At 27.4% G+C, this 23,719-nt stretch overlaps 6 protein-coding genes across 10 annotated transcripts; 2 read left to right on the top strand and 4 right to left on the bottom strand.

The window, feature by feature from the left end:
* Positions 1-2,979: 2,979 nt before the first annotated feature.
* Positions 2,980-6,527, bottom strand: LOC124952334. 3 transcript variants are annotated; one of them, XM_047502045.1, is made up of 6 exons: positions 6,375-6,436; positions 6,113-6,165; positions 5,746-5,851; positions 5,356-5,636; positions 4,984-5,284; positions 2,980-4,891 (listed from the first exon to the last, which is right to left on the bottom strand). In XM_047502045.1, exons 3-6 carry the CDS (start codon positions 5,747-5,749, stop codon positions 3,231-3,233), a joined length of 2,247 nt encoding a protein of 748 aa, XP_047358001.1. In that variant the 5' UTR covers positions 5,750-5,851; positions 6,113-6,165; positions 6,375-6,436; the 3' UTR covers positions 2,980-3,230. The 3 variants fall into 3 exon arrangements, with proteins under 3 accessions (XP_047358001.1, XP_047358002.1, XP_047358000.1); XM_047502046.1 differs by lacking the exon at positions 6,113-6,165 and having other exon boundaries at positions 6,375-6,527; XM_047502044.1 differs by having other exon boundaries at positions 6,113-6,463.
* Positions 6,528-6,720: 193 nt separating this feature from the next.
* On the top strand, positions 6,721-8,388 carry LOC124952342 (translocon-associated protein subunit delta). Its single transcript, XM_047502056.1, has 2 exons — positions 6,721-7,169; positions 7,249-8,388. Exons 1-2 carry the CDS (start codon positions 6,921-6,923, stop codon positions 7,507-7,509), a joined length of 510 nt encoding a protein of 169 aa, XP_047358012.1. The 5' UTR covers positions 6,721-6,920; the 3' UTR covers positions 7,510-8,388.
* LOC124952340 (proteasome assembly chaperone 2) lies at positions 7,787-8,792 on the bottom strand. The gene is made up of 2 exons (XM_047502051.1): positions 8,337-8,792; positions 7,787-8,272 (listed from the first exon to the last, which is right to left on the bottom strand). Exons 1-2 carry the CDS (start codon positions 8,667-8,669, stop codon positions 7,850-7,852), a joined length of 756 nt encoding a protein of 251 aa, XP_047358007.1. The 5' UTR covers positions 8,670-8,792; the 3' UTR covers positions 7,787-7,849.
* Positions 8,793-8,893: 101 nt separating this feature from the next.
* On the top strand, positions 8,894-19,876 carry LOC124952221. The gene is made up of 11 exons (XM_047501765.1): positions 8,894-9,117; positions 9,223-13,215; positions 13,299-13,580; positions 13,655-14,227; positions 17,777-17,959; positions 18,029-18,418; positions 18,487-18,768; positions 18,840-18,969; positions 19,032-19,320; positions 19,403-19,620; positions 19,692-19,876. Exons 2-11 carry the CDS (start codon positions 9,230-9,232, stop codon positions 19,782-19,784), a joined length of 6,426 nt encoding a protein of 2,141 aa, XP_047357721.1. The 5' UTR covers positions 8,894-9,117; positions 9,223-9,229; the 3' UTR covers positions 19,785-19,876.
* LOC124952336 (vacuolar protein sorting-associated protein 72 homolog) lies at positions 14,553-16,762 on the bottom strand. Its single transcript, XM_047502048.1, has 6 exons — positions 16,526-16,762; positions 16,231-16,451; positions 15,961-16,143; positions 15,569-15,791; positions 15,183-15,389; positions 14,553-15,088 (listed from the first exon to the last, which is right to left on the bottom strand). The coding sequence occupies exons 1-6, from the start codon at positions 16,657-16,659 to the stop codon at positions 14,857-14,859; spliced, it is 1,200 nt and encodes a 399-aa protein (XP_047358004.1). The 5' UTR covers positions 16,660-16,762; the 3' UTR covers positions 14,553-14,856.
* Positions 19,877-20,070: 194 nt separating the features above from the next.
* Positions 20,071-23,712, bottom strand: LOC124952333 (general transcription and DNA repair factor IIH helicase subunit XPD). Of its 3 annotated transcripts, none has more exons than XM_047502042.1 (13): positions 23,501-23,711; positions 23,318-23,417; positions 22,935-23,189; positions 22,609-22,842; positions 22,404-22,527; positions 22,246-22,342; positions 22,022-22,155; positions 21,425-21,954; positions 21,169-21,344; positions 20,782-21,061; positions 20,607-20,717; positions 20,426-20,524; positions 20,071-20,353 (listed from the first exon to the last, which is right to left on the bottom strand). In XM_047502042.1, exons 1-13 carry the CDS (start codon positions 23,503-23,505, stop codon positions 20,219-20,221), a joined length of 2,280 nt encoding a protein of 759 aa, XP_047357998.1. In that variant the 5' UTR covers positions 23,506-23,711; the 3' UTR covers positions 20,071-20,218. The 3 variants fall into 3 exon arrangements, 2 of the variants coding, with proteins under 2 accessions (XP_047357998.1, XP_047357999.1); XR_007101866.1 differs by having other exon boundaries at positions 20,311-20,353; positions 20,426-20,513; positions 23,501-23,712; XM_047502043.1 differs by lacking the exons at positions 23,318-23,417; positions 23,501-23,711 and having other exon boundaries at positions 22,609-22,865; positions 22,935-23,064.
* Positions 23,713-23,719: the final 7 nt, after the last annotated feature.

Raw genomic sequence — 23,719 nt, 5'->3', positions numbered from 1 at the left:
TGTAAACTAATTAAGTATTTGTCAAACCTTAAAAATGTTTTTCATGTTTTTTCTATCTGTACTTAGTACAATATAGTTTACATTCAGTAATCCTTACATTTGGAGCATAATGGTTTAATTGTGTATAAGATATATTTTGTGGTACATATATGTTGACCAATATTATACCCTGAAAGATGAACATATGTACTATATGATATCTATCATAGTTGCTTTGTATTATTTTACATTTTGAGAATGAGAAAGGGGAGATAAATAACATTCTTAATATCAATGGCTTTTTTTATAAATTATACTATGAAGATCTCTTTTGTAATCGTTTTAAACAGGCAATTATATTTTTTATATTAATTTATTATGCTTTGATTTTCAAAATAATTATGAAAAATAATCATGCTTAAAATTACTTTTTTTATGAGAGCATTAAAATAATAATAATAATAATAATAGTATTAAAATTCATGTAAGAGGATTATTAAATGAATAAATTATTGGCAACGCATATCTTTAAGAATAAAATTCTAAAAATTTTAAAGAGAGAACTCTCTCTCTACATTTAAATATTTAATGTAAGTTAAAATTACTTTATATTATCTTTATATAATAAGATTAGATACGAATTTCTTCTATGTTATATATAGTAATATTTTTTAAAAAGTGTGCCACACAATACATGTAGTAAACACCTTTAATATTAACGATTCCCACTCTCTCACTGTCAGCTATATATGCCCTTGTTAATTAATTAAAATTATTACTGATTATAGAACGTTTATATCACAATTATAAGAAAAACACAATTTATTCTGTAATAAATAAATACAAATCGTTTTTTAGTTTTCTATCACCGCTATATAGGGTGCCCTAAGTATTAAAGATTTTAAGTATTTACAATATTGTGAGCTTAATTAATAAGACCCTGTGAAGACATTAAGATGATTTCTTAGTCATCTCTGATATTGATAACTCTTGTTAGTTGTCATTAATTTGTATATTTAGACAAGTTCGATGATAAGAGTAAGTCATAATTGGCTTTAATTTTATTTCTCACACAATAATATATATATTTTTGTTATTAAAAGTAGAAAAATGAAATAAATATAGTGAATATGTGCATAGATATCACGTTATTTATATCTTGTCTTTTAAATCTATGTTTCCTCTTTTTTTTTTCAAGTATATAATTACTAATTGTATTGTAAAATTAATTATTTTGAGATAATTTTCGATGTTTTATTATATTTTATAATATTCATATTTGATAAATTTTTATACTATTTAGCAATATTAAATGTAATAGTTGATTATATTTAAGAATATATAAAAATGAATATTATAAAAAACGTTTAAAGAAATCAGTAATCATTTTATTCTCATAACTATGTAGTATTTGATAGAGTCAATAAAATACTGCTCACCGCGTTCCCGCAAATTAATGAGAGAACGCGAATTCTTTTGAAGGATCCAGTGGAGCTCGTAAGGTTGATGGGCTTTAATAAATATAGATATAGTATCTGGGAAGGGAAAGTAATATTCTTATTAATTGTGGGCGTGTCAGTATAGAATTCATTCGAAACTTTTAAACAGTCTGATGTGTGGTCCTTTCTCTTGATGACCTTGCCGGCCCATGATTGTTGCTTTGATCTTTTAAGGGTAGACGCCCGATAAACCCTTGTCTTGTCGCACCTACTTTTACTGTTTGTTTATTGCCCGGCTCGACACATTATCGAAGACTAGGTATTTGACTAACAATGCCTAAGCTCGGACAAAGGTAGCAATAGGTTTTTATCTATATATTTTTTTTAGCGATTATTCAACGAATTCTTAAGGAAAGATATTCCCAATAGTGATATATGGCCCTTAAGAGAAATAAAGTACTGTAAATAACTGAGATTGCGCACATGTGTCAACATACCCTTAGGAGAAAGTACTGTAAATACCTAAGGTTGCGCATGTATGCATCAAGACACGAAAATTCTCGTATTTGCGTTTTTGTTATTTAGAATGCAGCAATATAACGGTAAACGCATTTTTTTTAGGTAATAAGTTCCATATGGAATATATTCTAGTATGGTTTTTTTGCGGTAGTGATTGAGATCAGACGTACGACTGGAACGGTAAAAAAGCTTTGCTGACTGAGAGTACGATCGCAAAGGATTAATGTTATATGAATTATTTATATGTGGACGTTATATTCACTTAGGTACATAAATATAAAAAAAAAAAAAAAAGATAAATTATTATATTTGATATATAGTCTTCCTAGAGTTTTTGGCTCTTAGATTCATAAATGCAGGTACTTAAGAGTTTGATTAAACATTACTATAATATTATGTATTAATATTTTGTATATATTTATTTGATTTCAGCATCATTTTATTATGATTTGTGTGATACAAATAAAAATTTAAACGCCTTAGTAACAATTTCTTGTGTATGCTATTTGTTATCAATATTATTATAATGTATATAACATGATAAATTTTTACAAGATTTTTATTATCAATATATTTACATATATTTCTCAGCTGAATTACAATAATACTTGTAATACGAATAGAAATAGTTTAAAACGTTTTTTTTCTTTTTTCTTTTTTTTTTATTTTATTTTTTTTTTCTTTCTTTTTTCTTTTTTTTTTTTTTTTTTTTTTTTTTTTTTAATAAAGGAATTTTCTAATTAATAGCTTTAAGTACCAAGAACTAATAACAACATATGTTTTGTGCGTAAATATGTATATTAAAAAGATAATAAGGCACTATATTCAGGTCATTATATGTTATATAGATTATAAATTAACAAATTTATCACTTTTTTTCAATACAAAATTTTTTGTACGTTCTAATTTCAATATAAATTTATAATATCTCATTCTTTTGCATATTACTATTCTGTATATGTGTGTATATACTATAAAAGTATATTATAATATATATTATATATATTATAGTATAATATATATACTATAATATATATATTATAAGATATAATTGCACTTATTTTAAAGGCAATAATTATTATATCTTTAAATGAAACATTGTATAATGAAAAAATCGTATTATAAAATTGCTATTTAAGCAAATTCTGCTTGCCTTCTGATTGAGTTGTAAATTGCAATATTATGTACACATAATTATAATAAGAAAATATGAATGCACCATATTTTCCTCTCTTTCTCTCTCTCTCCCCTCTCTCTTTCTCTCACAATACTTTTCAATACTCTATAATAAAGCTATCTCAAACTCGTTAAATAGGGTTGACAGGTCATACGTTCAACAGGTTGGTAAATCTTTTTTTGTACTGGACTAGTGAGGTTACCATTGTGTACATAATTAGAAGAGTTAGATTCTTTTTGTATATCAGTAGATCCAGCAAGATCTCCAACATAGGAATCTAAGCAATTCTCATTTGATGAAGTTTGCCCAGAGATTTCATTTCGTTTCCGAAATTTAGTTGAATATTTATAAAAGTCGGACATTTCAAAAGGTTTAGTAACTTCTCTATAAGGTTGGTATTTTCCAGCCTGCACTATTGTACAATTATGAGGAGATCTTATAAGAATTGCCTCATCATTATTTTCTTGAATTTTTCTTGATTCTGCAGGAATTTCAAGTACTTTAGGCCGCCGATGCTCGTAACGAATAGGAATCGGCTGTAAATGAGTTTGTGGTTGAATAGATGTATCCAACTTACAACGTCCTTGCAAATTTGAATGAATATTTTTTGCAGTGTCATTAACAATATTAATTACACCAATATCCTTTACACATGATACAGGTGAGCTTGATTGACAATGCATAGCTTTATGCGTAATTAATAAACCTGGCTCTAATGCAGGACTTGTACCTGAATCTAAAGACGTTTCATACCATTCTTTTTCTTTTCCTTTACGACTGACATTATCAGTAGTATCCTTATCATCTTGTGATTCCTGCGATCGATTGGAGTGCCATGTTTCTACGCTTCCTAAGGATTGAGTACGTAAAAGAATTTTATTGTTGACTTGCGTTTGTTCCGATAAAGGTAATAAATGAATAGTAGGTTGTGGATAGGAAACAACAGGTACAGAATTTTTAGATCCTCCAATCGTCACTGTTCGATATCGGGATTGTGTATCTGCATTAATATTTCCTACATGTTGCATTCCATTTCGTTTTCTACGATCAAGGCTACCAAATCTATCGGAGACAAGTTGTTCATCAGGACACCAAATTATTTCTTCGTCATAACGCATCCAACATCCTGGAGGCATATGTGAATCAACAGGTGGTCCCATAGATCTCAAATTTCTATTAGTAGACATATCACGATCTTTTCTTTGCCATGGCTGTGATTGATTTTTATAATGTATTTGATACTCTGGTGTATGCACATGATGAGATGAACGAAAATCTCTATCATAATACAATTGATTCGATTTTCGTTGAACTTCGCTATCAAATTGTTTATATTCTGAGTATTGTTGATGATTATAAAAATCTTCTTGTAATTCGTGTTGTTTTTGTTGTTGTTGTTGAAATTGACGATATCTTATTTGACGTTCTTCTTCACTATACGTGTTCGGTACAGTACGATATACTCGGTTATTATCCTGATAATGATTCTGATTGCGCGTACCACCACTACCATGAGAATACGTACGAGTACGATATTGATCAGGTAAAATATAAATATTATGATTCTCATTAAAATCATTCTCTGATGCTTTAATATTTTGTCGTTGGTCAATAGGACTTGTAGAAGAAAAACCAGTATCATGACTATGATGATAAACATTCGTGAACGGAAGATGTTCTTCATATCCAGGATATTTTTGTTCTGTTCCTATTAAATTTAGATTAACATTTTCTTCTTGAGTAATGGCTCTTGTAGAGACCAAACAACTTTCATTTCCTGTAGTTATAATGAACAGTAGTTTGACAAAAATGTTAATAATACTAATGTTACACTTTCTTCATTACAAATAAAGTAATTATATATAATACCTGTGCTATCAAGAGGTGGTCGTGGTTTTTTTGTTCTATGCTTGACATTACTCTGCAAATGTGATTGAGTATTACATGCCATTGTATGTTGATATTGTCCTGTACGATGTGTTTTATTACGAGATTGACGTATAGAATTTAAACGTGCTTCCAATTCTTGTAGTCTTCTTTGACCTTGCTGATAAACCAATCTATGCTTTCGACGTACAGCTTTACTTTCTGCAGGATCATTAACAATTCCTAAGGCAGCTTCCACTATACCAATTTGAACCTGTCGCTCTAATTCTAGAGCAGATTCTTCCTGCTTACAATAATAAAATTATGTTTCTCTTTTCTAATGTGTATATAGAACATGAAATATAATAATCTTACAGCTTCATTCGATTTTAATTTGTTGATTAAATTCTGAGGATAAGTAAATGCTGTGCCAACTTTTTTACGGAAAGTAGGTGGACTTTCTCCAGGCTCCAGTGGTATCTCTGGTGGCAAAACTCCTGTTAATTCTGCCTCTTCTATACAAAGATTCTTTAATTCAGTATTTTTCAGAGCTAGTTTCTCTTGCAGTGCTTCACGCCGTTGACGAAGCCATTGTAATCTTGCAGATAGCGAATCTTCTGCCAAAGATCCTGGCGTACCTTCATTTCCTGCCATCACTATTACAAAACATAAATGTTTATAATTTGTCTTAAAAATAAAATAACAATCAAAGTGTGTTATATTAAAATCTAATTTCTTAATAAAACTAAAACTATATTTACTTACCCATATTATTGCCAAATTATACAAAATAGTAGCGATTACAATTTTTATTATTCAGTCGTATATATCTAGTACATTCTTATATTACCAAAAGAAATAACTACTCCATCTAAAATATAAATGAAATTATTTAATTTATACAAAGTTCTAAATTTATTCCTCACAGAATATTGAAAAATAATGAAAAGAATTTTTATATAATATATTATTGTAATATTTGTATTAAAAATATCATAGTAATTGTAATGCAACCTGTTGATTAAGATAAATTATTTTCACCATTAACTTCATAATGGATATAAAATGTATAGAATGTTAAAAATCATATTTTATTATTATTATCATCTTTAATATATATAAATATGTATACCCATATATGGATGCTCTTGGAATTGTAAGTTCACTTCATATTGATAATTTTAACTATTAGCATAAAAATCATATAAGGTATTAAAAATCAACATGAGAAAGAGTTGAATAGCTGTACTAGAGTGCGTCTCGCAATAGCATAAATGTTTCATGTAGTTATGCTTCAATCACGATCTTTTTATCTCTCTATTTATTTTTATTGATGATTGAAAAATTTCGATCATCTAGCTTGTTCTAATTCTTGAAAGACGACATATAAATACCTTTTCTCATGAACAATCACATAAAGGAGTAATAGAATCATTTATAACGTAATCATCGGTTATACAATGAAGTTCGTTGTAAAGAAAAATATATAACCAATCAATATATTGGATTTTATGTAAATGCATTTAATATATATTTCTTTTATAAAATATTAATAAATTTTATCGACAACTGATATTTTATTATCCTATATGTATTGTTTATAAATGAAATCATTGGTAATTGATTTTACTTTCAAAAAAAAAAATGATTATGTAATTCTCTCAATAGATGGCATAATTATTTTATGAATTTATATCTTGTATACCATCTCTATCATAGATATTTATAGGTAAAAGACACGTCATAACCACGTCTGCAATCAAGTACTGTTTTTGAATTACGTTATGATGGGATAAAACCGGAATAGAATAAGAAACGTGTTTGAAGGGTTGTGTACGCTGTCGTTTACTACATTATACCGGATATAATATAACAATATACTGTTAGATTTTAATAGGAATCCCATTAATTTAATTATTTCATAAAGTAATTTAATAAATATGAATTGGTCTGTTTTTCTATGTACACTATCTGCTGTAATTTTAACCATATCCGCAGAAACATGTCAAAAACCAGAAGTTGTAGCATCGGCATATGTAACAGAAGATGCTACGGTTCTCACTAATGTTGCTTTTACGACACAATTTGTATTGAAATGCAGCAATGGTGTGAAAGGAATTCCATTGTATGCAGAAGTTGAAGGAAAAGCTTTACCTGCAGTGAGATTAAGTGCAGATAACAAATATCAGGTAAAATAATAAATGTAAATGATTTTTATGTCGTTACAATTTATATTTCTCTTTTAAACGCTTATTTTATCTTTTTTAGGTTTCATGGACGGAAGAAATCAAAAATGCACGATCGGGAGATTACAGTGTTAAGCTTTATGATGAAGAAAAATATGCTGCCATTCGTAAAGCTTATAGAAATGGAGAAGATCCTAGTATAGTAAAACCATTAGCTGTAGTTGTACTCAATAATCCAGGTATTTATCTTGGACCATGGATCAATTCTGAATTTTTGGCAGCATTTTTAGCTGCTCTCGTTTCATATGCTGCATTCTCAGCTAAATTTAAACTTCTTGCATAGTAAAAGTATCATTTATTAAAAAACCTGATTTCTGTATATGTCATCATTAAATCAAAATTTTATAAGCCATAAATATTTTGAATGCGTTTATTACTTCTGTATTTTGAAAATAGGTATAAATTTTAATCAGTTTAAATATAATTAAATAAATGCAAATAAATTTTGCGCAATTTAAATAAATTTTTAAAATTGAAAAAATTGTAAAATTGAAGAAATAGTTTTATTAGTTGTATCTTGTATATCCGTATAATTTTTTTATTATACAATGATATATAAAAGATATCGTTAACAGAAATAAACATTTTTTTTTTTAATAATTTCATAACATATTGTACTTTATTTAATATATCTCAGATGATGGTACATTTCCAAATAAATATTTCCATGATGGTGGATACTTGATAGCTAAAGATCCAATAGAATTAATTTGTAATAAATTCATCCATTGATTTAAGTAGTTCATTAAATTTAATGCATCTGGAATATTATCTCCTTCAGAACAAAATTTAAATAAAATTATACATGGTATATTATTATTTGTAAGAAAATCAAATAAATTGATTGCGAAGCCTCCTCCTGGAATGTGTGTTATTTGTTTGTTTGGACAAGATATATGCTTTGATTCATATTGAAGCCATTTTAAATCATCAAAAACTTGTTTGTTAGCAGTTAATACATCAGCAGATGCAATGTATCTCAATTCTGTAAGATTTAATTGACTATCTGTTTTCTCATAAGCATAACTACTCGTCAGGATTACTACCTGGAATAAAATAAAATTAAATTCTTATGTTATTTGTATGTTTCTAATATGTATAAAAGTATACCTTAGATATTTTATTTGTTGTAATAAACTCCAATAAATTGTGATAAAATTTATTTAATGATTTGACAAATGGTGAACGAATTTGTATAACAAGTATTTTATTTTCAATTCCTGCATATATATCAACTGCAGTACTTAAAAATTCAGATGTTTCTATATAAGGATCCAACCCAACTATGGGTATAAAAGAAGAAGTTACAATTTGCCCAACTCTTTGAAGGTTAAGACTCGCAATTAACAGATCGACAGTTAATTGAGCGACATTACCAACTGCCACTGTCGGCACTATTAATGTGAAATCTTCTAAATTAAATATTTTTGTTAACTTAATCATTGTTTTTCTTTTTTTTTTTTTCTTTTATCTGACGCTAGTTATTTGAATGTAGTTTACTAATAATACAATAATGACATGACAACATGGGATAATCTTACACAATTTCACAAGTATCGTAATACTTAACGTTCATTGGATATAACATTTATATGGAAGATGATTGGTTATTTTCAAGAAATTTTATATTTATATATATATATATATACATACAGATTACGTACACGCACACACACATAATATGTTTACTACGCATGGCGGTATGAATTCGGCTATAGATTTAGTCAAATAATTTCAATATCGACTGCTAAAAGTTATAAATAGAATAAATAAGGTTCGAATTTTTAGTAATTTGAAATAATACGGTAGTGTGGGACGATTTCCTTTTTTTTATGAAGAACAAAAATCTCAAAGAAATGTAACATTTTTGGTTATTCATAGGGAATAAAAGGTGAAACAAATATTACGTTATTATAAAATATTCTAACAGATAATAATATAGATGGTATTATTATTAATATTAATATTAAAATAATTATATTTTATGTGTTTGTAGAAGAAAAATGTATGACAAAGAAGAAATGGATATGAACATTACAGAAAATACGACTTCAAAAGGATTTACATTCTCTAGACCAAATGTTGTCTTTAATCCTTCCAAAACATTCAATAACGATTTTTCAAATAATTTTATTTCTCCAAGCTCAAGTAAACAAACATTTTGTTTTGCAGCACCTGAAGCAATATCACAATCGACTAGTTATACCAAAGCACAAAGTAATGAAACTGAAAAAAAATACAAGCCTAAAATATCTAGAAATGCATTTGAACCATCAGTTAATGTGTTTGCTCATGCTTTGAAAGATAGTTCAGCTTTTGAGCAATTAACCAAAAATTCTAGATCGCATATAATAAAATTTAATTTGGATAATTCAATAACATGTACAAATGTTCCAAAGGAATTACTTATGAAGTCGTTAGCAAAAGAATATTTTCATACTTACGGTCAAATAATGAAAATTACTATTAAACCAAAGAAGCAAATAATAATAATTTTTTATGCATCTAAGGAAGAAGCAAATAATGCCTATCAAAAATGTGGAGAATATTTAGGTAAAAAATTTCATGTCGAATGGACAAAGTCAGAGAAGGTACCAAAGTCTCCTACTAAGAAGAAAGAATTAAAGAAAAATATAGTTACAAATTTTCTTAAATTAGACGATGAAATTAGAACAGAATTAGAAGCCATGACAAATTTGGAATATAATTTACCTGATTATAAAAGTGGTGATGTATATAGAGTACCAGCTATTGGAAAAAGAGGCAAAGGGTCAAATGTAAAAAAATCTGAGAAGATATTGCCCAAAATTGAAAAGGTAGCAGCAAAAGCAGACAAAGTTGAAAATGACAGTCAAATAATGACATCGTTACATGGTGCATCTGTGGAGGAATTACAAATTATAATACATCAAATTGGTATTACTTCAGAAGATAAATATAAAATTTTAGAGGCAAGGGATCGTTTGATGAGACTTAAACAAGTAAAATCACATTCATTGGCAACTGCTAAAATTACGAGTGGAACTTGTCCAGATATGTGTCCTGAAAAAGAACGTTTGATGCGTGAATCACAAAGACAAGTAGCTTCATATGAACAACTTGAAGGAAATGAATATAGAATAAATCATATGATTGCTGTTAAACAATACTCTAGATCTTCTGCTGATCAGGAGGAACCAATGGCTCATGAATTAAGACCAGTAAAATCCTTAAAAATGACAATGAGTTATTTACTTCATGAAATTGTAAATCTTTGTGAAGAAGAAGGAACCAATTTAGGAGAATGGTATCACTTTCTATGGGATAGAACTAGAGGAATAAGAAAAGATATAACTCAACAAGAACTTTGTTGTGTTGATAGCGTAGAATTAGTTGAACAATGTGCTAGATTTCATATAGTATGCTCAGAAAGACTTTGTGCAGAAGAATTATCAGTGTTTGATAAAAAAATTAATTCAGAAAACTTAACAAAATGCTTACAGTCTTTAAAGTATATGTATCATGATTTGAGAGTAAAAGGTATAACATGTCAGAATGAACCAGAATTTCGAGGATATATTATTCTCTTAAATTTAAATAATGGTAATTTTATGTCAGACTTACAGCAACTTCCAACTTCTATACAGAAGTCGCCAGAAGTACAATTTGCTATAAATATTTATTCTACCCTTGAGTCTAATAACTATTACAAATTTTTCAAGCTAGTGCGGCAAACAACTTACTTAAATGCCTGTATTTTGCTTAGATATTTTAATCAAGTTAGAGTGAAAGCTTTATCTATAATGGTCAAGGCTTATTGTAGAACTACATCTACAGCTTATCCATTATATGAATTACTTCATAATCTTGGTTTTGAAAATGAGAATGAGACCATATATTTTTGTGAACAAGTAGGAATCAATGCATCAAGTGATGAATTATATGTAATGTTAAATAGACAAAATTTTTGTTTGTCAATGTCAAATATACAACAAGGTAGAGCTCTTTACATGATAGAGTCAAAAAGAACTACAAAAGGATTGTCGATTAGTGAATGCATTGCGGGTGGAAAAATGCCTGAAAAATCTTATAAGAATCATAAGCCCCACAGTAGTTTTGATTCTGAAGGTTATTTAATGGCTCAATCTATAAATGCGGAAGATCAGAATTTAAGTATCAATAAAAGCATAGACAAGTTAACTTCACATGAAATTATAGAAAAGGAATCAAAGCCTTCAGATAAAGAAATTTTATTAAACGAAAAAAATCAGAGTGCCTTTCCTTCAGATACACCGACAACTACTAAATATTATGATAATTTTCAAAAATTGACTAAAATTGATGATACTGATTTGAATAAATCTGAAACTGTCACTGCTTCTGTATCTCAATCGGAGCATAATATAATTAAATCAAAATCTGAACAGATTATATCTGAAAATAGAGAGAAGATAGAGACAAATTTACCATCAGATACTCAGATACAAGAAGATTATCTTAGTACACCCTTAATTTTTGATAAAGCATGTTATGATACTGTATCAACAAAACTTAAAGATAACAATAGTGTTTCTAATAATACAAGCAATAATGCATCACTTCCACAATCGAGTTTTAATCTTTTACATCAGACTAAGCCTACAAAAACTTTTGATATATCTTCACCATTTCTAATGGCTGCAAATAAGAGCATATTTTCTGATAATGTAAAAAGAAATATATTTACAAAATCTACTGTACCATGCAAAATATTTGACAATAATGTCTCAAATGCAATTTTTACTTCACATCAAAGTACAAAGTTTGTTCCATCTAAACAAACAGCACCAATAAATAAAAATACGCAATCGCAAAATAAATTATCAATTAAAAAGCAGCCAGAAATCGTAGGCACTAAACAAATGGAACAAAAAATGCAACAAATTAATAAAGATACAGAGGAAATTTTTGAAGAACTGATAGAAGAAGTAATAGAAGAACTATGTTCTACTATCCTACAAGAAGAAATAAATAGATCAATAATGTATAATTCATTAAGTGATAATATGTTAACTTGTTTCCTTGATGAAATGTGTGATGCAATATTATCTGAAGAAATAACAAGTTTTCAAAAAGTAGAGGAGTTCATAAAAAAGAGAAATGAACGAAAGATCAATAAATATTTACATATATGGAAAACATGGACATTTAAAAAAAATCAGCAGAGAAAAGTATTAGATAACACACCTATTTGGTTGCAAAAACAATCTATAGATGAATGTGCTAAAATTTTATATCGCGATGGGCAAAAATTAGTTATAGAAAATATGTGCAAAAGGCAGTGCACAGTAGAAGTACCAAAATCTATTATCAATAATTTAGCTCCCATTGAGATAATCATTTATGCAGGTATTAAAGAAAACCTCAAATCATTAAATATGCAGATTACAACAAATTTATTTTGGAAAGTTGTAATATCATGGCCACATTTAGAAAATAAAATTGATTTATGGCAATATAAAAAAATAATAAATCGATATTTATGCCCTGAGGATTATACAGTAGAACCAATAATAAAATCATATCAACCAAACCCATATGAAAATTTTCATACTTGTATAAGGTATTTTGAAGGCTTTATTGCAGAACACAATTTATTTGGAACAGATGGTTTTATTTTTATTGCCGCTGCTTCAGAAAATGTTATTTCTGTTAACAAACGATTAACAAAAACTGTATTATCTAGAGAGAAACTCATAGCAATACCTTTAGTATTTATTATCTTGGGAAATGGAGAATTGGAAATTGAAAAAGAAAAAATTGTAACGGATTTGGATACTCTATTACAGTCAGGATATATATCTGAATATACTATCACTGTTGAGAAAACATTAAATGAAACAATTATTCTAAATTTGATTCAAAGCACGATTTTGTGGTTGGCTATCAATAAGCCTCCTAGAAATCCATTAGAAATGGATTCTTTACAAAGTTTGTGTGATATTTGTATAACAGAAGAATTCTGGCAAAGGTAAGTAATATTACATTTTATTGCATATGTTTTATCTATATTATAATCCATTCAATTAGTAGAAATAATTTACATTGTTACAGAGTTTTAGAAGATTCAGTTTGTAATGCAAATCTTTCTGAATCTATGAAAGAGCCCAATTTTCTAATAAATCTACATAATGAAGCAGTGACACATTTGATCCATATTTTATTAGATCCAGAATCTCTAATGTATACAAAATTTTCACCAGAATTAAAAAAATTTGTAGGAAATCAGCACATATTACCATGTAGTTATGAATATTTTGATGATGCATGGAGAACAGTGGAGTATAGAGTAAATTTAGAAAATATTATAAATGGATTGATGCTACCACATTGGAGGTAATTAAAAAAAAAACTTTTATATTTAGATTGTTTTTAAAAATATAATAAATATTTATTTTGCTCTCTTGTAGCTTTTCATGGCCAGTAACAGATGCACACCAATTACATCAAAATATAATCCATTATTGTCAAGTAGTATTACCAGATATAAATAGTCATACCTTTTCCTGTGATATTTTAAGTCATTTATATTTTATGACAGGTAGCTTAAAAGTAATGAATTTTGCAGATATATTAATCCAGATTGTCAAAGAAAAAATAAGTTTTATCGAAACGGATTTAAAGGTCGTTTATAATAAAAATTATATAAAGTATTTTAAAACATTACCATGGTGGTTTAGATCTAATGCATTTGCAGAATTTACTTCAAAAATAAATCTAGATGATACATATTCTATTAAGAGAGACAATATAATTACAGAACCGATTCAGAAAAAAAGAAAATTAAAGGATTGCAGTGATAATACTTTTGAAGATGATTTAATAAATGAATTTGATCCATTAGCTGAATTTTGTGATTACACTAAAAATAAAATTATAGAAGTACATCGTTCATCCCAACTTCTAGAAAATCGTTTAAAAGAACAGCAATTAGAAAATCGAAGATTAGAGGAGAAGATAAAAAATGCCATTTCATCTACATGATAAGATTTCTTAAATATGTAAATATAATTTATATGACAGCAATGTCTTCAGTATGATTATATTTATTCTAAGTATATTTTAGTAAAAAAACATTATTATCGAGTTAATTATTAAATTTTTTAAATTATATAATTATTCCTATATGAATTTGTTTTGTTTATAAAATATCCAGGAAACAATTACAATTTAATCTCATTTTTATATAACATAAGTTTTATAATATTTATAATATTGTATAACATGGGTAATTTTATTATGTATGATAAAAACAGAATAATAAATATATCCAATTTTTATTTTATGGTTAAAGCTATAATGTTATAAAAATATATATTACATGTGTCAAATTAAATGTATATATAATGTTAAATCATTTCCTTTTTTTTTTTAGTATAAAATCAGAAAACTAAAATAAATAAATTTTGTAAAGAAATTTAACTATGTATAACTTATTCCTAATATTTAAACAACTTATTTTAATTACTTAAACAACTGTGTAATCTAATGGTATTATATTTAAAAATCAAGCAATTTTATAACAAGAGTATCTGAATTAACAATTAACTATAAAAGTGATAATATTAATTTTTTTCCCTATTATCTACTATTTATTAAATAATTAAATATATTATGAAGTTGTAGAAATACTTGCTGGTTCAAGACGTATAGTACTTCTATAATTTGTACCACAATTTTTTTGTCTCCATTCGAGCCATCGTAATAATTCTGGACTTAGCGAACTATCATTGACATCGCTACGGGCTTCTAACTGACGATAATACGCTTCACGAAGTAGGCGTAATGTTTGTACATTTTTATATGGCAATTGTGTCATAGGATCTAAATATTTTGCAGGAAGCCTTTAAGGATAAAATCAATTTTAATAAAAATATAAACATTTGTATTTTTTATATATGTTAGTTTTTTGTAAGAGTAAATATATTTTATTTTTACCTTGTTATAGCACATAAAGCTTTTGTTGCTGGCTTTTGTGGGGCAGTTTTTTTAAATGTTTCTAATAATAATTGTTCATTTTCAAATGTAATAAACGTTCGTTCGTAGAATGTTCCTGTTACTTCACACTGAAGATTTATATTATTTTTTCTAATATTATCCAATTTATTTTTCGAGTTAAATTCTATATCACAATCAGTCACTGTGCTGAATAAAATAAAGCACCTTACGTAAATGTAGTTTCAGTAAATATTCTAAAATTAGATTAATAATTCTATTTTTTCCAATTTTTAATTGTAATAGCTGAATGCATATTTTAATTTTACATATTACATATGTTGATATATAACATTACATAAAAAAATAATCTTAAAAAATAATCTTACCTATCTCCTAAGCCAGATACATCAGAAACTCTATCAGAACTGGCAATTACATTTTTGTCATCGTCTCCTTCTTCTACATTAATTTTATCATCTTCTTTTTCCATTGGTTCAGTAATGACCATTATAGGCATCGACATTGAATGATATCTGATCATTGGACCTATGTGTGCTTTTCTAACAGCTCTTGTGTTTTTTTTCTCATTTTCTAATTTTTGGTACTTCTCTTTAAATGGTAATTAAATACAAAATGAGAGAGAGAGAAAGAGAGAGAGAGAGAGAGATTTTATTAATTTGTCTATATGTAAATAAGTAAACCTAGGAAATCATGCTGTTAAAAAAGTTAAAAGAATTGTTACGTGGATAAATAAAATTTATATTTACTATTTATATACCTAAGGATTTCATATTAATTTGTTCTGTTTGCAATGCTTCTTCAAGTAATTCTTCTTGCGTAGGCTTCCAAGTTTCATGTCTTATTACTTTTGTTTTCTTCTTTTGGTCTTCATTTCTTTCTAGTAAACGCTTTTGAGTTGCTGCTGACTTTGCAGCAGTTGAACGACGTATAGACTTTCTTTCTGTTAAGATTTATTGTGTTAATAAATGTTTTAAAGCATCAATGTATCGTAAAAATTTTTTTTTAAGATTTACTGCAATAGGTTTACCAGTACTGTCTAGAAGAATTTTATCATGTTTTTGACGTCTTATTTTTTTCTCTTTTAAACGTGTAGCCGATTGAGTTGTAACGATTTTAGGTTCTTTATAAGCTTTTGTTATCAATCTTCGTTTTTTCTTAGGACCTTCTTGTTCTGTATCAGAAACTGGTTCATCATTTTCATCTATACTAAAGTCAGAATCTACTTCGTCTTCACCTTCGTCCTCTTCCCTATAAATTATCAATTAAATAATAACAAACTTTACGAAATATTATATCTAAATAGGAAAACTAATCGCACTAACATATAATCATGATCTTGTTCAACTTCATCAAAGCCACCATAAGTTGTTTTATAAAAATCATCTTCTTCTTCTTCATTTAATAGTTTAGCCATTTTATTACCGGCATTTGCTCGTCTTTCTCTAGTCGATGCCATTTTTTAACTTAATTAAATCAAAATAAATAAATTTCAATTTTTCTGAAAGAGGTTAAGATACAACAACAACAAAATCGTTGATCATAATAAAGCTATATAGGTGGAGCTAGTAAGTAATGGCGGGAACTAATAAAAAGTACAGTTAAGGCTATTCACTACCCTAGTTTTATAATGGTTTACGCAATCAATTAGAAAAGGCGTAATTCAAAACTGATTTTGATGAACAAGATCTCATTTTAAAGACAAAGCTTTAATCTAGGACATACCTTTTACGAATTTTTAAGAAGGAAATAACCAACACAAGTTTATACACCGATATGATAGACGTATGATAGAAACAGTGTTTCCCGTTTCTATTCGCAGTTCATATTTTGTTCATACCTGTCGCTGAGTCACTTACGTTTCGAACAAAAGGTAGCGAATAGCCTTAATACTAATAATGAATACAAAAGTTACATTTTTATATTATCAAGAAATATATATTCAAATTTTCAGTGATCATGTAAAACATTGTTAATAATTATAATGTTATAAAAGTATCTTTGATTGTTGTTTCTCTTTAAAAAGTTCGATATAAGCAAATATATTGTGCATATATATATCCGTAGTTGGCTTTTTTTTTTACAGCACTGTTGCCACAACATGCCAATAAATGCAATCTTCTGATTTAGGAATTTTTTGTTATAAATTCACATAATTTTTTCAATATCACTCACATTTGCTCGCACTTGACACTTAACAGAAATGTCAGATTGTCTCTTATGACTTTTATACTTTGATATATAACTCTATCGCGCTTTCACGTCTCTACTTTGTTCAAGTAATATTTTCAGTTATATTTTGTGATATTTAAGCTTCTTAGAAAGCATACAGTTATCGTTTCATTCATATCATAACTTCCAATGTTTTTTAATAGTTTTGAGGTTAGGATTTTAACAACAAGAAAAATACATATATTTCTTTTTCTTTAATGTTTTTTTGTAATAGCATGAGTTACATGAATTTTATAATTTTGAGTTGTAGTACTATTCTCTTGCATTATAATAAAACATAATATAATGATTTACTTATTTATGCTCTTTATTTAATATAATACAAATACTTGTTTCACTTTTAGTATGGTTGAAGATAAAAATTATAAAATTGGAAGTCGTATAGAATGCGATGGGTATCAAGGTATATTAAAATATGTTGGTCCTGTTGGCAATACTAAAGGCCTTTGGTTGGGTGTAGATTGGGATGATCCTGGACGTGGAAAGCATAATGGTACATATGAAGGTGCTGAATATTTTAAAGCTAGGTATGTTTTTACAATCTAACGATTTTATTGTAAGCATACTATTTGTATTAAATAAGTATTCTATAACAGGCAGACTACATCAGGATCATTTGTAAGGCCTGGTAAAGTTAAATTTGGTATATCATGTGCACAAGCAATCAAACAACGTTATGGTCTAATCGATGATGAATTGGCTGGTGTAGATAAAGATACTTTGTCATCTTTGCAAAAAGAAATGAATGCTCCATTCTTAGAAATGGTTGGATTCTCAAAAGTGAATAAAAAACAAAGTAAATTTGATCAATTAAAAATTATATGCTTAAGAGAACAGTGTGTCAATGATGCTGGTGCCCTTGGTGAATTACAAGAATTATGTCCTAATTTGGAAGAATTAGATCTATCTAAAAATTTAATAAGTTCCTGGAAAACTGTTGCAAATATCTGTAGTCAACTCCATTCTCTTAAACGGCTTAATGTTAGGTAAATTTATATATTTCAAAAAGTATCATACAACTAGTTTTATGTGAATAAACAATCAAAATTTTTAGTGAAAATTATTTGTTACCTGAAGAAAATATGGAAACATTAAAATATGCATTCACATCTGTAAAAAGTTTGACTATTACCAAAATGAATTATAATTGGTCTGACGTGCAGAAATGTGTGCATATGTTTTCATCATTGGAAGAGCTGTCAGCTTCATTTAACAATATTAGCATTTTAGATGATTCATTAAAATATTCAACTTCAATGAGAATACAAACTATAATGCTTGAAGGGAATTTTCTGTCAAGTTGGACAGAAATTCTTAAATTAGGTTCACTTCCATGGTATGTTAAGAAAAAGAAATGCATATCATTTTGTCTATTCATATGTTATTTTAATATTATAAAATTTGCAGTTTAGAATGCCTTAATTTGAATTCGAATACAATAGATAGAATAAGGTTTCCATCTATTACATCAACTGGTAAAACGAATATTTTTTCTGCTTTACGGCAATTGCATATATCGGAAAATAACATATCAGAGGTAATACACGTTAGAAAGAGAAAATCTTGTTGATTTACTAATAAGAGAACATTCGTTTCTAGTGGCAATCTGTGAGTGAACTGGAGAAACTTAATAACTTAGAAGATTTTAGATTTAGGGGAAATCCAATTTTAAAGGATTACACTTTAGAAACAGGAAGACAATTAATAATAGCAAGAATATCACATTTAAAATTATTAAATGGCACGGAAATAACGCACGAAGAAAGAAGAGGTGCCGAGTATGATTATTTAAAATTATACTTGCGAAAATGGATAGAAACAGAAAATAATCCTGATAAAAGGAATTTGTTCATAAATGAACATCCTCGATATCCAATTTTAGTTGATAGTATGTAAAAATCTATTTTTTACATAATTAATATTTTGAATTATTAAACAATATTACTATTTTACTTTATTTGATTTCTTAGAATATGGAATATCTGATATTCCATCGTCTAAAGCAAAAGCAGAAATGGTTTCTAACGTTATAACGGTAGAATTTATATGTCCAAATGATCCACATCAGCTTAAAGGAATTAAAAGAAAGCTTCTTAAAGATATGGAAGTTCAAAAAGTGATAGGACTTGCACAGAGACTTTTTAAAACTGGTGGTAGAATTCCAACACTTTCATTTGTACAACAAGACGTAAGTGTGACTTTTATTATTTTTAATGTTAAAACCGAATTTTATTATATATTTTATTAATGATGTTTCAGCTGTCGAAAGAAGAAATTCCATTAGATAAACCATTGCAAGAACTCAGTTATTACTCTATTCAAGATGGTGATCAAGTTCTTGTGAGGTGGTGATATTAACTTAATTATTTATGCATATGACTGTATTTTCTATACTGTTGAGAAATTTCTTCACCATAATTTGTTATTAAACTTTTTTAATCACATTTGATTATTACTTAAATCCTTCTAATAATCACTATTAAAAAGTTACTGATCTTCCATAATGTGAATTCAATTTTGACTACTAGTAAACTACTAATAATTATTACACGAATACAATAAATAATTAAATACATAAAACATTGCTTACTAACTTAGCAAAGATAGTTCCTTTTTAATCATAAATAATTGATGCAAATGGATTTATAATATTTTATATTAATATTAAACACAATCACAGTACAAAATTATATATAGATATCTTTACATGTTACGAATAAAAATATTTATCCCAAATGACACAAACATATGGAATCTTTTTACTAAGGATATTATTTATAAAAAATTTAATTCTGCTGTGCTTTTTGTTCGATTTTACTAGTTTCTTCCTTTTCCAATTGTTCTCTTGTTAAGAGTGACAGTCCTAATTGATTTTCACGTGTAAATGGTTGAGCCATTTGTCTTAACCATCGTTTACTAATCTAAAAATAAGTAGAATAATAAAAAACCGGAGAAGTTAATCATAGTTGCAATGTATGGTTCAATCATATTACTTGTACAGCCTCTTCAGTAGATAAATTACATAAACCATCTGACAGATGTTCTTGTATCCATTTTGGTAATTTACTTCGTTTGTCAGCCCTGGAAAACCTCTACACATAATTTATATAAATAAAGTAAAATATAAATTTGTTTTACATATACATAAACATTTATAAAGATTATATAATTTACCTTATCTGCAAATACCATAATACCATAGTCAGTTTTACCTCTGATGGCACGTCCAACACACTGTGCTGCATGTCTCATAGCATCAAAGGTCAAGAAATCATTTTCTCTTATCTTTAAAAAAAAATAGCAATTTAAATTAAAAATCATTAGAAAATTTAAAGACTTATTTACTTACTTGGAATTGATCACGCAAATATTCTAAACGTGCTTTTAAAATTCTTGATTGTGTATACACATAGGGTATACCAAACATTAAAACAGCTCTACCTAAGTGATGATCAAAATCAACACCTTCTGATACTTTTCCACGAGCTACTGAAAGCAAAATAGCACCTCGACCATTTTCACAAGCTTTTATGTAATTTAAAAGAGCTAAACTAGTTTCCGCTGAATCCTGAGTTTCAATGAATAGCAATTTATGTCTCTGAAGTTGATCTACTACTCCTTGATCATACCTTAAATAAAAAATTTGTTTTTGAACAAAATTTTGATAAATATTAGATAATATAATAGTTTTTTTTTTCTTTCCTTTTTTTTTTTTTTAAAGTAAACTAAAACGTACCAAGCAGCTACAACAGATTCCATGTATAAATATGAAGTGAAAAAGCAAACTAAGCCATCAGGAACGGTAGCAGCAAATTCAACCAAAAGTTGACCATAATTTCTGATAACAGCAACATCCTCTCTTGTTTCATATTTTGATGAAATTGCTACTTGATCATTACCTTTTGCTACAATCTATTTTATGAAGAATAAAAGAATATAATATGATAATATAAAATAAAATAATATTAACATATAATCATTAAAGCTATTACCATTGGAAGGAGACATGGTCGAGCTAATGTCATTGTAAATGAAGACATTATTACTGGATGAAAATCTAATATTTTTGGGTACATATCCAAAGGTGATAACGTTCCAGAGGTAATAATTACTGATTGAAATCTTTCAAATACTGGCTTCATTGCTATGGATGAATCTAAACAACTAAAATGTAATACTGGATTCAAAACTGTAGGTGTTTTATCATCAAATGGTTCTACTATAATTGTAAATCCTTTTGTGTATGTGGAAACTAATGTAGCCAAATGTGTTATTAAAGTAAGCGGAGAGAAATCTGTTAGATCTGTTATTTCTATAGTTCTCAAAAGTGATGCTAAACGTTCAGCACAAAATCGTAAAGGTTTTCGTTCTATAGAAACTTTTGTTTGAATATCTCTCAAAAATGCTGCTGGAGATTCTTGTACAACATGTTGTACGCGTAAACGTGTTTTTAAATATTCTATAAATCGCTTCAAGAAATTAACAAAATGTTCTGCGTTTCTTATATTCCCAGGAACAGCTTCTGTAAAAATATAACGAAAAGAAAATTATAGATAAAAAACAATCAAATATTATACATGACAATTTACCTTGAAGAACTTCATCAGGTAATATGGGATTTGATAAAATAATATCAGTTTCTCTTTGTACTTGAGCATCTTTTAATCCTTCAACTAATCTTTCATATTCTTCTTTTAGTTTGTTAACATCATCTTCTCTCATTCTAAAATGTATGCATAGAAAAATAAAATCTTCTAAATTATTATAAATAATATATACTCCAATAATAAATGTTTAATAATAAGTCACTTACTCTGCAACAGTTTTTTCTAGAAGCTGAACATTAGCAGAACTTTTTTCCATGAGTCGTCTATTTATTTTAACGCTCATCGAATCAATACAAACATTATCTAACAAATTAAACACGGTGTTATAATTCTTATGCATGTTTAAAAAATAAATATTACATACCAATGTTATGGGCTTCATCAAATACGACTACAGAACTTCTACTTAATTCTTTAGAAACAGTTTCAGCTATTTTTGGATCAAGTAAATAGTGATAACTATATACTACAATTTGAGCTTGTAAAATCTGTACAAAACAAACATTATAAAAAGTTTTATTGATAGAAATAATAATAAAAAAAAGATGTCTATATAAATAATTATTTACCATAAAACGTGCAAGAAAGTATGGACACCAATTACGATCTTTACCATAATCTTTTAAATCATCAAGAGAATATATACCAGAAGGTATAATTTGACTTCTACCTTCCATATCAAATCCCTCATAGAAACTACAAATTGGTGTAGATTCATCATAATTATGCCTATCACGAACATATGATGCAGTAAGAGAATGACATCGTGAATCAACCACTTTTCCTTCTCGTTCCCTGCTTACCTTTAATTGCATATTAAAATTAGCTAAAAACTTTTTTTTTTAAGATGCAACTTCAATATTACACGATATTTATATTATTATTTTATAATTACTTCAGGATGAATACACATATTTTTCCTTGAACTAAGAACTAATCCTACTATTTTTGGTTTACTCTTCAATTCTTTTTCATAGTAATTAATAAGTTTTTTCAATTCTTCTATGACTTTCTCTATTTCTGGTACAGTTCTGGAGCAATATATTAACTTTGTAACATCTAGAGGATGTTCCAGCATATATGCAACAATTAAAGACAATAATGTTATTGTTTTGCCAGTTCCCGATGGCATTTCCAAAAGACAGTGACCCTAAGATAATGAAAATCGAATTACACACTTTAATAGAAATTTTCTTTATCTAATTTATTTATTTATATAATATGTTATAATAAAGAAGAAAAGTGAAAGTAATAAAATATAAGAACTTATGTATATACTTTTGCATCCAGGCCACGCTTAAGTTCAAGCATATACGCATATTGTTCTGGATATATATAATCGTATGGAAAATAAACAATTAAGCCGTCAACGCTAATCCTAAAATCAAAAAATAATTAACAAACATTTAATACTTGTCATTTAATAAGTCATATTTTAATTAAATAAAAATTTGTTATTACTTCATGTTTTGTCTTATTGTATTACATGAGTGTAACAAATAAATATAAAATTGTTATTTATTAACTGACATAATTATTTCAACAGCTTAAATATAAAATTCTGGAGAATTAAAAAAAAACGTTTTAACCTATTTTCTTTTTGAAAATGAACTATGTTATTTTTGGAAAGGAACATGTTTTATTGGCGCCATCTTGCAGAACTTTTTGCGTTGCTGTTGC

Source organism: Vespa velutina, chromosome 10 (assembly GCF_912470025.1).
Source record: "Vespa velutina chromosome 10, iVesVel2.1, whole genome shotgun sequence".
NCBI classification, from domain to species: domain Eukaryota; kingdom Metazoa; phylum Arthropoda; class Insecta; order Hymenoptera; family Vespidae; genus Vespa; species Vespa velutina.
The sequence above is the reverse complement of the archived record's forward strand: the minus strand, read 5'-3'. Positions and strand labels throughout refer to the sequence as shown.